The sequence below is a fragment of the Venustampulla echinocandica genome (assembly GCF_003357145.1).
Source record: "Venustampulla echinocandica strain BP 5553 chromosome Unknown scaffold_0, whole genome shotgun sequence".
Classification (NCBI taxonomy): Eukaryota; Fungi; Ascomycota; class Leotiomycetes; order Helotiales; family Pleuroascaceae; genus Venustampulla; species Venustampulla echinocandica.
In genome coordinates, this window is record NW_022474205.1 from 1336671 (window position 1) to 1350477 (window position 13807).

Genomic DNA, 13807 nt, shown 5'->3' on the forward strand with positions numbered 1-13807 from the left:
AGGAGTCGCTGTCGTGGCGCTTTAGTTTAGTTAATAAAGAAATAATCTTGCTTTGGCATCCTGTACCACCCATGCCAATCCTTCCTGAAGGTTTACGCCGGTAATAGCGCTGCATCGAATTATATGCCACTTATGGGTCTTGATTGCATCTAGTTGGAGCCCCTGCATCCATACAACACGGTTCAGGTTAGCGCTTGCTCTGTCTCCAACGACACCTCGCGACAAATTGACGGAGCGGACGAACTGACCTCCTGGATCTCTGCTTCATCCATGCATCCATTGACATCAGTCTTGTTGGCGAACACTAGCAAGCTTGCTCCAGAAAGCCTCTTTGTAACGAAAGGATTAGCGCATGAACCGCGGGGAACCTCGATTCAGAACTTGCCTCCTCTTGTAGCAGGTTATGCAGCTCATCTCTGCAGTCCTCGATCCGAAGCCGGTCAGTCGCATCCACGACCCAGATCAAGGCATCGGTCTTCTCAAAGTAATTCCTCCAGTATGATCGCAAGGTCTTCTGGCCGCCCACATCCCCTAAGTTGCGTGAGCAGAGCCGTCATCCGCTCCTCGAGGAGGGCCAGCTAGCAAACTCACAGATATTAAGCTTATATCTTCAGACAAGTCAGCAGAAAACTCGGCCACCCCTGAGGTATCAATGGGCATCATACCCTTCATAATCAATAGTCTTGATAATGAAACCCAGGGTTGGGCTGACACTATTCACATCCTCGCCCATAATTCTTTTCACTATGGTTGTCTTCCCAGCATTGTCCAGGCCACTGGGCGGGGGCAGAACAGAACATGGTCAGCGCCATCAAAATAAGGATTGGGGCATGTAGTACAGCATCAGAATCCGCATCTCCTTGTCCTTTAGTCTCGCTTTTCGCAAAATTGACAACATATTGTTGTTTGGTGAAAAATAGGTTCCTGGCAGCTGGTCTTTCGACTGGCTCTTATTCCGCAAACTCTGAGTCTGGGTCTAAAATGTTATCACGTGACTATTTCCTACCACATCCAACACCAGACAGCATCTGGACGAGAAAGACAGGACCAGAAGGGTACACCTCATTTTGTTTATTCTGAATCTGAGTAGGTGATATAATGGGTTTTCGTAGTATCTACCTAGAAATACAGCAAGTGTTGAACACATGTTCTGTGTCTTGAGTGAGACACAAAGGTTAGGAGGTAGACACCTAACTTAGATACATAAACATAATCCTAATTATACCATTTTAGTATTACTATTTTAGAAGAGTTATTAAGCCCAACATAGTAGATGCTTGGTAAGGGAGGTTCTGCTTCTGTGTCGTGATACTGGGCGGTCTGACAGTCGCATTCATCTACACCGACAGTAGGTCGGTGAGCATTTCACCTGTCTCCAAGCTTCCCAGAGCAAACTTCACCGCGCCCTCTATTCGACAATAGTATCGATTAGCACAATAGGGTTCGCTTAGCACGAAGCTATTGTTCTTTTTAAATTGTCCAGTGTGCGCGAGGCTCGCCTCGTTTCGCTCACCTCTCTCCATCCCCAACTCCCCCTTCTCACCTCCATCTCAACCCACCACAACCCCTTCGTACAACTCGTTGTACAGAACCCTCCAAATCAAATTCCTTTGACACTGAACAATACCGCACGGACAATTACAGTGCACAAACACTCAACATGAGTGGCTCACGCCAAAATAACCAGAGGAAGACCTCGCGGTATATCAGCCCCGAGCATTCTGTAAAGACTGACACATACAAGCCGGCCCGAAAGATCATTAATTAGTACTACCATTTTACTTTGCCCCTTATTGTCGCTGGATTACTAACAGTGAACAGCGCCGCAATGCCGGATCTGCCTGACGAAGCACGACAGTGTCTCGTCACCGTGGAAAAGCTTGCAACTATGGGCAAGGGCACGCTTGCCGACTCAATATGGGCGCTGCCGGAAGATATCAAACACAGCACCGCAAAGGTTAACAAACCCATCGTGGTCAACAAGAAACACTGCCCGACCGTGACCCAATCTCCGGCTCTGAATCTTACCAAAGCTGACGCTGAGGTTCGACAAACCCCCGCGATCAAGTCTGGTAGCAACGGTCTTGCAGCCTCTCGTTGGGCAACTGATAAGCCCATCGTTACTAATAAGAAACCTTTGCTAAACAAAACCGCAACCGTTGTTCCAAATGTTGCCAAAGCTAACCCTGAGGTTGGAAAAGTTTCTGAGATCAAGCCTGGTAGCTACTGCAACGATCTGGCAGCATCCCGGTGGGCAACAGCTGGGTCACATAACAGTATGTATCCCTTCAGAGTGTGATGTATGACCTTGGGGCTTTTGACTAATAGTTCCAAACCAGGCGGCGCAGTTCCTCGGTCTATTGCGCGACCTACCGCTATAGCGGTAATGAAGCAACAAGCACCGACCACGCCTCCTGTTAAACTGCCCATTTCGAAAGTTGCCGCCGAGAAACATATCCTCCCCCATCTGAGAGGCATTGAGCCGAAACCGGAATTTCTGAAGCCCGAACCTGAAACTTCTCAATCAACTAGGCAATCTGTTGACATACAGGCGAAGGAGTCGGTAGATCAAACTGGACTACTCCTTAAATTGCATAGCACAAAACAGACACCTGAGAAATATCTTCTGCCACATCTTAGGGGCATGGATATTGAAGACAAGTTGAAATTTGTTATGGAGGCGAAAGAGTCCGTAGGTCAACCTAGGCCACTTGATCCCTCGCCCAATGGCAAATCTACCGCCGAGAAGCCTGTTCTTCCACATCTGAGAGGCATGGAACTAGGATACGAGTTAAAAGCCGAACGACAGGTCCTTGAACCGATCCATCAGCCAGCTGTCATAGACACCAAGATTCCCTTGAACCGATCTAGACCACTTATTCACTCACCCAATGCGAAGCCAACAGCTGAAAAGCATGTCCTGCCTCATTTGAGGGGCATCGAGGCGGTCGACCCCAAAATTATCGGATCAGAACTGGAAGCTAAGGATGTATACCTCCTTCCACACCTTCGAGGCATCAAGGAAGCCGAACAGCAGAAGTCTATCCTTCCTCATATGAGTGGAGCTAACGTCAGCCCATCGGCAAAGACCGATTCTCTGTCCCCAGCCCCAACTCCTCTAGAGGGAGTCAGCACTTCTAGTGAAACCGCCTCCATCCGAAGCGATGTACCAGAGGTAGCCAGTATGGCATCCGAATACAACTCAACTAACCATGTACCCCGCCGTCCCACCACGCACCAGTCTCCAACCATAGAGTCACAATCCGAAATGCAACCAACTACACCGGTGATCCGCAGCACAAAACTCGCAACACCCGATGAATTCATGAGCAGAGTGAATGCCCTTAGGAATGGGCGTGGTACAACTGTCAAAGCTGGAATGCCTACCAACATGGCACTTTCGGCACCAAAGAACAATCAGAAGGAAAATATCCGCTTTGTCAAGGAATCGGTGCAGAATAATGGCAAAGAACAAGTTCGTAGTCAACCGTCTGACTGGGATGTGCCTCGTCTTCCTCGCGATCCAAAGATCATTACTCAGATGATCCTAGCCGAACTTAAGGCAAACTGCGAGATCCCTACAAAGGGTGATGTACTGACACAAGACGCATTAGTCAATACCAAGGGTTCAACCCCCCGTGCTTGCGGAAACACGCTAGATGATTGGGTCAGCAACGCTGGAATATTTCACAAGCCAAAGGAAATCGTACGGGCAAACCAAGGAAAGCCTGCTACTGAGGAATTTCTTGACTGGGATGGAAGCTGGATGCCGCCAGTGTGTGACTGGGAATATGATAGAGAACGGTACGATAACAGCGGGTTCGTATCTGAATACATCGAAGAGTGGCGGGCCAATGCACCATCCGGACCGGGTGTGACTGTTGACTGTAAGTGTGAGAACTTTTTCAGGCATGCTCTACCCATCCACGGAGGGGGTTTTGCAGAAGCTATCCATCATGATTTAACAATTCCTGGTAAGCTTCATGTAATGACCTTTTACTAGTACTCCATTGCTAACATCTTCAGACACTGAGAACTCCGAAAATGAACATAAGCGACAGCATCAAACCGCAATGTCTTCGAGCCTCAAGCGAGCTTCTGGTCGGAAGAGATGCCAGGGACCGTCCAATTTAAAGTTTATCACCGCTGCATATGATGAAGTAGTGCGTACACCAGAACCGAACCCGTTTGCTCCTACGGCTGCTATGCATCTTCGCCCAGTCGCCATTCAAGACGCAGTTGGCATTGCTTCGCTGTACAACCACTATGTTAACAAATCTCACATTCCAGAGGACCAGGAAATGCTTGCAGACACGGATGTGAAGCACATGATCGACTTGGCTCACAAGGATAAGATGCCATTCATTGTCGCTATCCGTGGCAAACAATCAGCCGTCGTCCATATGCAGGGTGGCCCGGGACCATCGCAAAAGCGTACTCGTCCTGTTTATGAGGAGGTGATTGGCTTTGCTAGTGCTGAGAGCTTCAATTATGGCCTCGCTGGTGAACGAAGCGGGCGTTCTAGGGCGACTGTCAACCTTCAGTTGTATGTTCATCCAGATCATACACGCCAAGGTCTCGGTAGAAACCTGCTCGATCACCTTCTACATGTCATGAACCCCGGATATGCGTTCAAGAATGCTTGCACTTGGGTTAATCCAGAGAATAGCACAATCTACCAAGCTGGTGGAGCAGGCCTGTTTCATCAGATGGTGTTTCAGCTGCCCATCCTACGTGTGGACGATGCAAATTACCCATGGATTAAGAACTTCCTCCTCAGCAAGTTCTTCTTTGCCGAGGAGGCTCGCCTGAGGTGTGTCGGCCGAACATCAAAGGCCCAAGGTACAGCGAAGTGGCTCGACCTAGTCTTCTTCCAAGCTGAAGCATCCAATGGGCAAGACTTTACTTTTGACGACTAAGATGTTATCGACCTTAATAACTGTCCATTATCGACCTAGACAGGCCTTGTTTTGGGTCGATTAGGTTGACGTGGCGGATCGTCAAATTTCTAAATTCGAACCAGTACACGCCAGAATCGTTCTTGCATCCCTGATCAAACTGCCCAGCTGTCATATGTCGGCGTCTCCATCAACATCTTTTATTAAAGATCCATGGATCCTTTGATTTGGTTGTCTATCATCCAATTCAGGCACCGTCTTCGAACTTGGAACTATTTCATCCTAGAAGCGCGTTCGCTCTCACAAATAAGACGCGCATCTATCAGTTTCTTTCACCCCTAGCCTTAATTATTCAATAAGGGCGCAACAGAGTTTTCGAATCGACTTGTTTATTTGGATGCTCCGATTCAGCCGCGACATCTAAACTCCGAACCATTCATGTCGAAAGCGTTTGCGTCTCTTATTAGCTTGCCCACCTTATGGTTTTCATTTTCAGTTTGTGTTTCACGTTGTTGCTTATTCCTTTTTTTATGCCACGAGCGTCCCCGGAAGAATGGTAGCAAAGAGGGGTAGCTAAAGCTGTATTCAAATCGATACTTAGAATCGATGGTGATGCAGTGTCTGGCACAATTCTAGCGTTTTCGATTCACGTCCTTGTTTTTACACCATAGGTGGTTCTTGTCGTCGTTTTTCCTAATAACCTGGATGGTAACATTAACAGCGATCCTGGGCCTTGCTACTTGGCACCAGCCGCTTTATGTTTTCCTCGTTTTAGATAATCGACCTACCACGCATTTCGTTTTTCTTTAGCAGTTAGTTAGATTTGCAATTGAATTAGATCACAACACAGTTTTGCCTGCATATAGTGAAATGTGATATAGAGTTGGGGGTTAAAGAGCCTCCTTGTATTGCTTCCAGCCTATGAGACCTACCTTGCTTGGTACCATAGGTACACACAAGGAGCTCGGTTGGAGAGGGGCGGGGTTAATTCGTTAATTCAGGGGAAGTGATCACGTGGCATAGCACGGACCATGCGGAAATACAGAGGTCACCAATAATTTCTAGGCTAGGCGGCTTTGGGTTATTCTGCCATATCTGACCGATAATTGGAAAGAAAAAAGCTGTGACATGGAAACGAAGAAACAACTATTTTTTAGAACGGATCTACGAAAACAGTTGTCGCGTTTAGATATGGCTCCCTCGTCGAAATCAAAACCGGAGGATGATTTCATTCTCACCATCTCCGACAATGAGGAGGATTTAACGGAAAATATCGAAGAAGAAGTCGCAGCCTCCCCACCACCGTCCAACAAGAAGCGGAAGCGCGCCGACGAATCCTCCACTACCGCACCCAAGAAAGGCAAAAAAGCTAAGAAGGGAAAGGATGATGTGTCGGAGGACGCAAGCAAACCGAACGAGGGCATATGGGGCCAGGCAGAGGAAGATGATGGGGCTATGGATTCCGATTTCGAATTTGCTATAGAGGATGGGGAGGGAGCTTTGGAGGAGTTCGAAGGGTGGGGATTTGATAGTGCGAAGAATGGGCTCAGTGCAGTCAAGGGGGACAGAAGAGGGGTGGATATCGATGCGATTATTGCAAGAAGAAAAGCGAAGAAGGATGGCACTGGGAAAGTGGAGGATGCTGTTGTGGCCGGGGAGCCGAGTGAGGATGCCGATGAAAACCAAGAAGACATAGAGGGGCTAGATCTCGATAATCCGGACGACGAGTTCATGGATGAGGATGGGTTCGGAATGAATGTGGGCTCCGATGAGGAGGAGTCTGCTGATGAGCAGGACCATGAAGATTCTGGCGAAGAACAGGATGACCAACATGACTCGGACGATGAGTCTATAGGAAGCCCAGCTCCACACCCAGATGACGATGCGTCAGAAGAATCATCTGATGAAGAAGGGGATGAGGACGATCCGGAAGAGGCAGCCCGCCGGGAAGCATTCTTCGCTCCTGAGGAGAAGATTGACAAGAAGAATAAGCAACCTCTGGCTTCATTTCAAACCATGTCATTATCCCGACCGATCCTCCGTGGGCTTGCTGCCGTGGGCTTCACACAGCCAACGCCAATTCAAGCCAAAACGATACCAGTGGCCTTGTTGGGAAAGGATGTGGTTGGTGGAGCCGTCACAGGTTCTGGGAAAACTGCAGCCTTCGTTGTTCCGATTCTCGAACGTCTCCTATATCGACCCAAAAAGGTTCCAACTAGCAGAGTGGTAATTCTCATGCCGACCCGTGAGTTGGCGATACAATGCCACGCTGTTGCGACCAAACTTGCAAGCCATACCGATATCAAATTCTGTCTAGCCGTGGGTGGTCTCAGTCTCAAAGTGCAAGAAGCAGAACTGAGACTTCGTCCTGATGTGGTCATTGCCACGCCTGGTCGGTTCATTGATCATATGCGCAACTCACCGAGCTTCACTGTCGACACCTTAGAGATTTTAGTCCTTGATGAAGCTGATCGAATGCTTGAAGACGGATTTGCAGATGAGCTCAATGAAATCTTGACCACAATCCCAAAGTCTCGTCAGACGATGCTTTTCTCGGCAACGATGACTTCCTCCGTGGACAATCTTATTCGTGTAGGCCTGAATCGACCTGTCAGGTTACTAGTTGATGCACAAAGGCAAACTGCGGGTACTTTGATACAGGAATTCGTCCGTCTTCGTCCGGGCAGAGAGACAAAACGGATGGGTTATCTACTCTATCTATGTTCAAACGCTTACACGGATCGAGTCATCGTATTCTTCCGTCAAAAGAAGGAAGCTCACAGAGCACGAATCATTTTCGGTCTTTCTGGTCTCAAAGCTACGGAGTTGCATGGTAACTTGAGCCAAGAACAGGTAAATATCTACCCACCAATACATGCTGTCTTGTACTAATATTATATTAGCGTATCAGAAGTGTGGAAGACTTCAGAGATGGAAAGGCATCATTTTTGCTTGCCACCGATGTCGCGTCTCGGGGTCTCGATATTAAAGGAGTCGATACGGTAATCAATTACGAAGCACCGCAATCTCATGAAATCTATCTCCACAGAGTCGGACGAACAGCACGTGCCGGTCGTTCAGGTCGTGCTTGCACATTAGCAGCAGAGCCAGACCGCAAAGTCGTCAAGGCAGCCGTGAAGACCGGACGCTCCCAAGGCGCCAAAATAGTCAGTCGGTTGATCGAAGCTGCAGAAGCGGATGTCTGGGCTGCTAAGGTGGAAGAGATGCAGGACGAAATTGAGGAGGTTTTGAAGGAGGAGAAGGAAGATAAGGCGCTTGCAATGGTGGAGATTCAAGCGACCAAGGGAGAGAACATGATTGTACATGAACAGGAGATCAATAGTCGACCAAGGAGGACTTGGTTTGAGAGTGAACAGGATAAGAAAGCCGCCAAGAAAGCTGGTACGGCGGAACTCAATAGGGTGGAGAGTGTATTGAAGAAGAAAGTAGGCAAGTTGAGCAACAAGGATAAGAAGAAATTGGATGATAGGGGCGCGAGGACTGAGGGAAGGGTGTGGAAGAAGGGGCGGGCGGAGAGAGATGGGAAGGGGGCTGTGGAGAACCTAAAGGGGGCGAAGAAAGTTAAGGGTGGGAAGCCTGCCTCGAAGGCAAAGGGGAAGTTTACAAAGAAGCGGTAGTTATGAGGAGGTTGTTTAGACTAAATCCATTCATGTCAAGAGTAATACCCTTCCATAGTCCCTTAAGTCCCCTATCCTCCACCTCTAATAACTCTATATCGTAAAGCCCGGAGAGACCTGGCTCGTCACAAGGGCCTTCCGCACGGTACAGTCGGCCGTTCTTTCGTACAATGAGCTGCACGTAGCTACACCGATATACGTTATCAAAATACCTAATTGGACTCAGTTCCACCAATGGCGCCACGGTTTATGAAAGCGAGCGTAATGGGGCTTCTCCTAACCATTGTGAAAATTATTGCAATGTGAGCAATGAGTCCCTTGACGATTTAATATGAGAGTTTTATCTAGAATGTATACCAAATGCACGTCGGGTCTTTCGTCCTAGACAATGGCTGGCTTTTGGCTTTTTACGAGCGCCCCCTGGGAATTTCCCTGTTTTCTGGGGGTTTGCCGACCCTGCACCACTCGGGTATGGAGTGACCTGCCGCGGCTTGGAAGCAGCGTCGCGGCTCCCAAGACAACGACACGACATCAGCGACGAAACATCACTTACGAAGTAGGCCAATTGTATTGCTATGCCAGCATTGTCTGCACTACAATGGCCGCCGTCCGACGAGGCCAAGGGTCGTTGAGAGTCGACCTCCCTAATGCCCCAGCTACCCCAGATTTCCCACCCATCTCCGCGCTGTTCCTCATCTATTTCGACATCAAGGCGGGCTATACGATTGGATGGAAACGCTCCTTGCCAGGAGTAGAGCTCGAAGGTGTGGTGGAATATAAGAGTCTGCCATCGGGACTACATACTGTTAAGGAGGATTTGATATATTTTGTTCATGATAACCATGCCGGGCTCAGCGCATTTGTTAATGCGCCCGCCGCCGAGGAGTCGCGAAATGCGAGGATGATTGCTGTTGGGGTTATGGTGCCTTTGAGTTATGGAAGGCTTGGGAGGGCTTGGAAACATGCTGAGAAACTGAAGGAGCTGGCAAAGTACTGCGCGCAGATACCTACCACAACGAGGGTGATACTAATTTGAGTTGCCGCAGTGAGCTCATTAAAGATACGACTAAGACAGAGGTCCTCGAGGAGTTCTGGGAGGAGCATAAAGGCCATGGCGAATCCCCGAGCTTGGAGACAGAGTCACTGTCAGAAACGCCGACCAGCATGCAATTCAGTCCTATAAGGACATCTTCTGGCACTGCCAAAGGGCATAGCAGAAATCGATCGGCCTCGGATGGCACTGCCTTGATCCCTCCTGGCCAACATCTATCGGCATATCATCCTGCATGGAGTTTGCCACACCTACTAGAGACATTTGGCCCGTTGATATTTCCAATCTACCGAGCAGCTCTCTTGCGGAAAAGGATACTAATGACAGCACATGCGCCGGTTCAGGAGACATGTAACTTTAGTTAGTCTTCACACTACTTCCCTCCATTTTGAGTCGCAGCTGATAGTTCTGGCAGTATATGACGTTTCCGTTCTTTCGAATATACCCCTCGCCGTAAGCGATCTCCTGGCATCTACAGCCCCTCCACAACGACTTCGGCCACTATTTTCAATTGGCGTCCATGATATCCCATTACTCGAAGAAGACTTGCGTGCTGCAAAAGCAGCAGCTGCTCGACCTGACACGGAAGAATCAGATGGCAAGGAGGATTCAGGATGTGGATGGATAGCCTGCACAACGGATAGTATCCTGGCGATGAAGAGCTCCCTATACGATGTTCTCATCACCATGCCCCCTCAGCACTCCGAAAACGCTTTGGAGAAAATATGGCCGAAAATCGAATCCCCACAAGGGGTGGAAATGAGAGCTACGCAGCGCGACTTGCGCCGTTACAAGGCTCTTCGGTGGGGTCTTTCGCGACATGTCTCTCCACCTAGAAGTCCAGTAGCCAGACGCGGGAGCACCGAGTCGCAGGAACGGGAAGCTCGTCGAGCAAGCTCATCTAGCATCACAGCTCTGGTTCACGACCCTATGCTAGACCTCCCAGACACGGATAGTATCGTCGAGCCTCTCTCCTGGGCGGCCCTAGCCTACTCAGGATTCATGTGGTGGGCTTCAGCCGGCGAGCAACGCGTCCATTTCGAAGAAGAATCCGATGCAGATGCAGCGCTATTATCCGGTCTTTCTATTTCGCCATCTACGCCACAGACACCTGTGAGACCACGCTCGCAATCGACGGTTTCGCTGGGTGCTAGGGAGGATACGAGTGCCCTGCAGGAGATGGCCATCATTGCGTATTTCCACCGTCTCACCACCCAGATTCTTACTACGCTGAGTGATATTGTGGATGCCACAGACTCGGACGATGAGAGAGATGACGAGCTCAATCCGCTGCAGCCTGGCCCCAATGGATCGCAAGAGGAGGAGGATAATAATGGGCCGGCTGTGTATGTTAGTAGTGCTGATGTGGAGAGGATGGGTCTCGATGTCTGGAGCGCGACGGACCACATGTTCATTGAAGAAGTAGCTAGAGAGTATTTCGGGCGGAGGGCGCACATTGAGGGACGGAATGTGGAATGTTGTGGGATTAAGGTTTGTTAATTCGGCATTCAGCCCACGTCGCCGGAGAAGGAAATTTTTATAGGAGTCTTGAGGAGTACTAAACCAGGCCTGCCTGGGGTCTGGGCTTTTGGTTGGAATGAAAATATTCTAATTCAAAGTTTACCTACTGCACCAGTAAGAATCACAGGACGCTGTCTCCTATGCACTCTCATAGCTTTTAGTGAGTATATCTCTTATGCACACACTGTACACGGTATAACGCCAACCTAAATGCCCATGTTTTACAGAAACCCGAATGCAGAAAACCAAGCGATATAGACTATTCCTCATCAGTGTCTGTGTCTGTGTCACTAGTATCATCATCGGCTTCTCCATCTGTATTACTCTCATCGTCACTTGACTCCTCTACCACCTTTTTACTCTTCTTTGGTGGCGGAGCTCCGGTCTTGAGGGCATGCATCTGTCCTGCTAACGAATCTACAAGGGGGGTCAGCGGTAATCCTTGCTATGCAGGTGGTTATCATCACGTACCTTCATCGGGTTCACTAATGTCATCCTCTGCCTCAATATCCACGGCCTTGCTGGCTTCATCCACAACAAGCGTAACCTCCATCTTAGTATCAAAGCCAACATATGAATCGCAAACCAGATGCATAACAAAAGTGTAGTGGCCTGCCTGTGGGGGCGCTTGAAATTGTGCCTTCAATGTCTGCATGTTGAAAGTTGGCTTGCCATCCGCTCCGTAAATTGGCTTGTCAAAGGTTGTGAATGTGAAAGGTGGCACAGCAATTTTGCCCTGCTTGCTATCGGTGAGGAATACGTGCCATCTAGGAGAGTAATCCCGGGTGAAATATGGCGCATATGCAAGAGGGGGTTGAACGGGTTTATCCTCTGCTGGTGCAGCTTCGCCCTTGCCTGTCTTTTTCTTCCGGCCGAGAATGGCGTCAAGATCGCCTTCCTCGGGATCAACATCTTCCAAGTCCAGCTCGTTGACTTGGGGAACATTCTCACTCCCTGGGGGAATGAATCTGCCCTTGATAACCAAGGAAACCAATGAGCTTGGAATGATGAATTTCTCGCCAGTGACTTTGAAGAAGGCCTTCTCGACCTGGAGGCGGGGTAACTGCTTGGCCACCTTGATGGCTGTGGTATATTGAGATTCGGTCAAAAGTCCATTCCCGATAGTCAGTCTTCGGCGGTAGGTTTCTGGTAGTTGCATGTATTGTTGTAAGGTCAAATGAGTTCTGGAATCACCCTCGACAGCTTTCGCAATGGCAGGGGTGAAATGAGGAAGTTGGAGTAAAGGAGAAGCTCCTGGGGGCATAGCTTGCAATAAGCTCTGGCCAACAAGGAAGGAGGAAAGGATAGGCGCCGTAGTGCCAAAAGCCAGTGCGATTGCGTTGAAGGATGAGTTGAGAGCCTGCGCGATGGGAGCAACCTCCAATTTTGCTTGATCGAGTGCCGCATCGTCCAACTCCACGCGGCCAAGGTATGCCCATAAAAGCGCGAGCGCCTTTCTTCGAACGCCACCCTCTAGCTCGTCCAGTGTCGTGCGGTCCTTTGCAGATAGTCCTGCAGCAAATGGAGTGGCATCACCTTCGGCAAGGATTCGTGACTCCAACTTTCCAAGACCTGATTCAGCCTTCTCGCCCTTCAAGATCTTCTGGAATTCCACACCCGTGCTCAGCGCAGCAATTATTCCTCCTTCTGTGATATCCTCTTCGTATTCCTGGAAGAGATTGTTGGCGCTCTCAATTAAGACTTTCTCCTTGGACATTTTTTGCGTGCCATACCACCAACTTCCCACAAGGTACGGTAGCAGAACGCCTAGCAAGGCTGCATATACCAGAATGACATACTTTCCATTTCCTTCCGTGATAATGAACTTCGGGAGCGCGATGCCGATGCTGAAGCTTTGCTTGCCATCTGGGTGGCCGAACTGGATGTAATTGTTTCGGATCTCCTCGTCGGTGAGCGCTTTGTAGGCTTTCGTGAGTTCGACAAAGTAATCATTGAGAGACTCGAGGGTTTGGTTCTTCGCAGGGTCGGGTCGGATCTTGTCGGGATGGAATCTGAGTGATAGGCGTTTGTAATGTGATTTAATTTCCCTCTCGCTGGCAGACTAGTGAAAGATTAGCAGGAAGAACGTGGTTAGGGGGTTCAAGGGCACCTACATCTGAAATACCAAGAATATCGTACGGGTTCCATATCTTTGGCACCAACCGAGCTGTGACAACGATCAGGTACACCATGAGCGCCATGACGGCCCATCCCACCACTACCGCGATTATGCGCTTTAGCCTCCGATCCTTCCTCCTCTGAGCCTTTCTCTGTATATCGATGAGGTCAACATGCTTGGGCCGGTAATCTGTCTTTATTCGTGGTGCGGTGGCGCCAGCATCTGTGCTTGGCTTAAGGACACTGTACGTTAATGGAACTGTAACTATGCCGACGATGGTGAGAATGAAGACGGGAAAGAATTGCCCCTATTAAAGTCAGCATACCTCGCCCTGTGTTGCCCCGGGCGTGGACGTGGTATTCCATACCTGCTCATCGTATGAGTAGTCGGTGCCACTCATGGTGACGATATGTGGTCTAAACGACCTGGGCTCTAGGGATGCTTGTGCGCAAGCGGATTACGAGGTTGGGTTGGTATATTTGAGGGGTGCTTCTGCGACAAAAAAGAGCAGCGTAGACAAAGTGTAGTTGTGTTAAGGAGAGAAGTGCGGCAAAAGCAGCAGGAGAAGGAAAGTTAAGAG

At 49.3% G+C, this 13807-nt stretch overlaps 4 protein-coding genes across 4 annotated transcripts; 3 read left to right on the forward strand and 1 right to left on the reverse strand.

Moving 5' to 3' along the window:
• Nucleotides 1–1660: 1660 nt before the first annotated feature.
• BP5553_00421 (uncharacterized protein) lies at nt 1661–4919 on the forward strand (the record flags this gene model as incomplete). The annotated part of the gene is made up of 4 exons (XM_032009044.1): nt 1661–1767; nt 1822–2276; nt 2340–3887; nt 4027–4919. The coding sequence occupies 4 exons, from the start codon at nt 1661–1663 to the stop codon at nt 4917–4919; spliced, it is 3003 nt and encodes a 1000-aa protein (XP_031873098.1).
• Nucleotides 4920–6089: 1170 nt separating this feature from the next.
• Nucleotides 6090–8536, forward strand: BP5553_00422 (p-loop containing nucleoside triphosphate hydrolase; the record flags this gene model as incomplete). The annotated part of the gene is made up of 2 exons (XM_032009045.1): nt 6090–7751; nt 7802–8536. The coding sequence occupies 2 exons, from the start codon at nt 6090–6092 to the stop codon at nt 8534–8536; spliced, it is 2397 nt and encodes a 798-aa protein (XP_031873099.1).
• A 598-nt stretch (nt 8537–9134) lies between these two features.
• Nucleotides 9135–11087, forward strand: BP5553_00423 (Uncharacterized protein; the record flags this gene model as incomplete). The annotated part of the gene is made up of 3 exons (XM_032009046.1): nt 9135–9526; nt 9583–9947; nt 10003–11087. 3 exons carry the CDS (start codon nt 9135–9137, stop codon nt 11085–11087), a joined length of 1842 nt encoding a protein of 613 aa, XP_031873100.1.
• Nucleotides 11088–11367: 280 nt separating this feature from the next.
• BP5553_00424 (Chaperone J-domain-containing protein) lies at nt 11368–13627 on the reverse strand (the record flags this gene model as incomplete). The annotated part of the gene is made up of 4 exons (XM_032009047.1): nt 11368–11525; nt 11580–13170; nt 13223–13534; nt 13595–13627. 4 exons carry the CDS (start codon nt 13625–13627, stop codon nt 11368–11370), a joined length of 2094 nt encoding a protein of 697 aa, XP_031873101.1.
• Nucleotides 13628–13807: the final 180 nt, after the last annotated feature.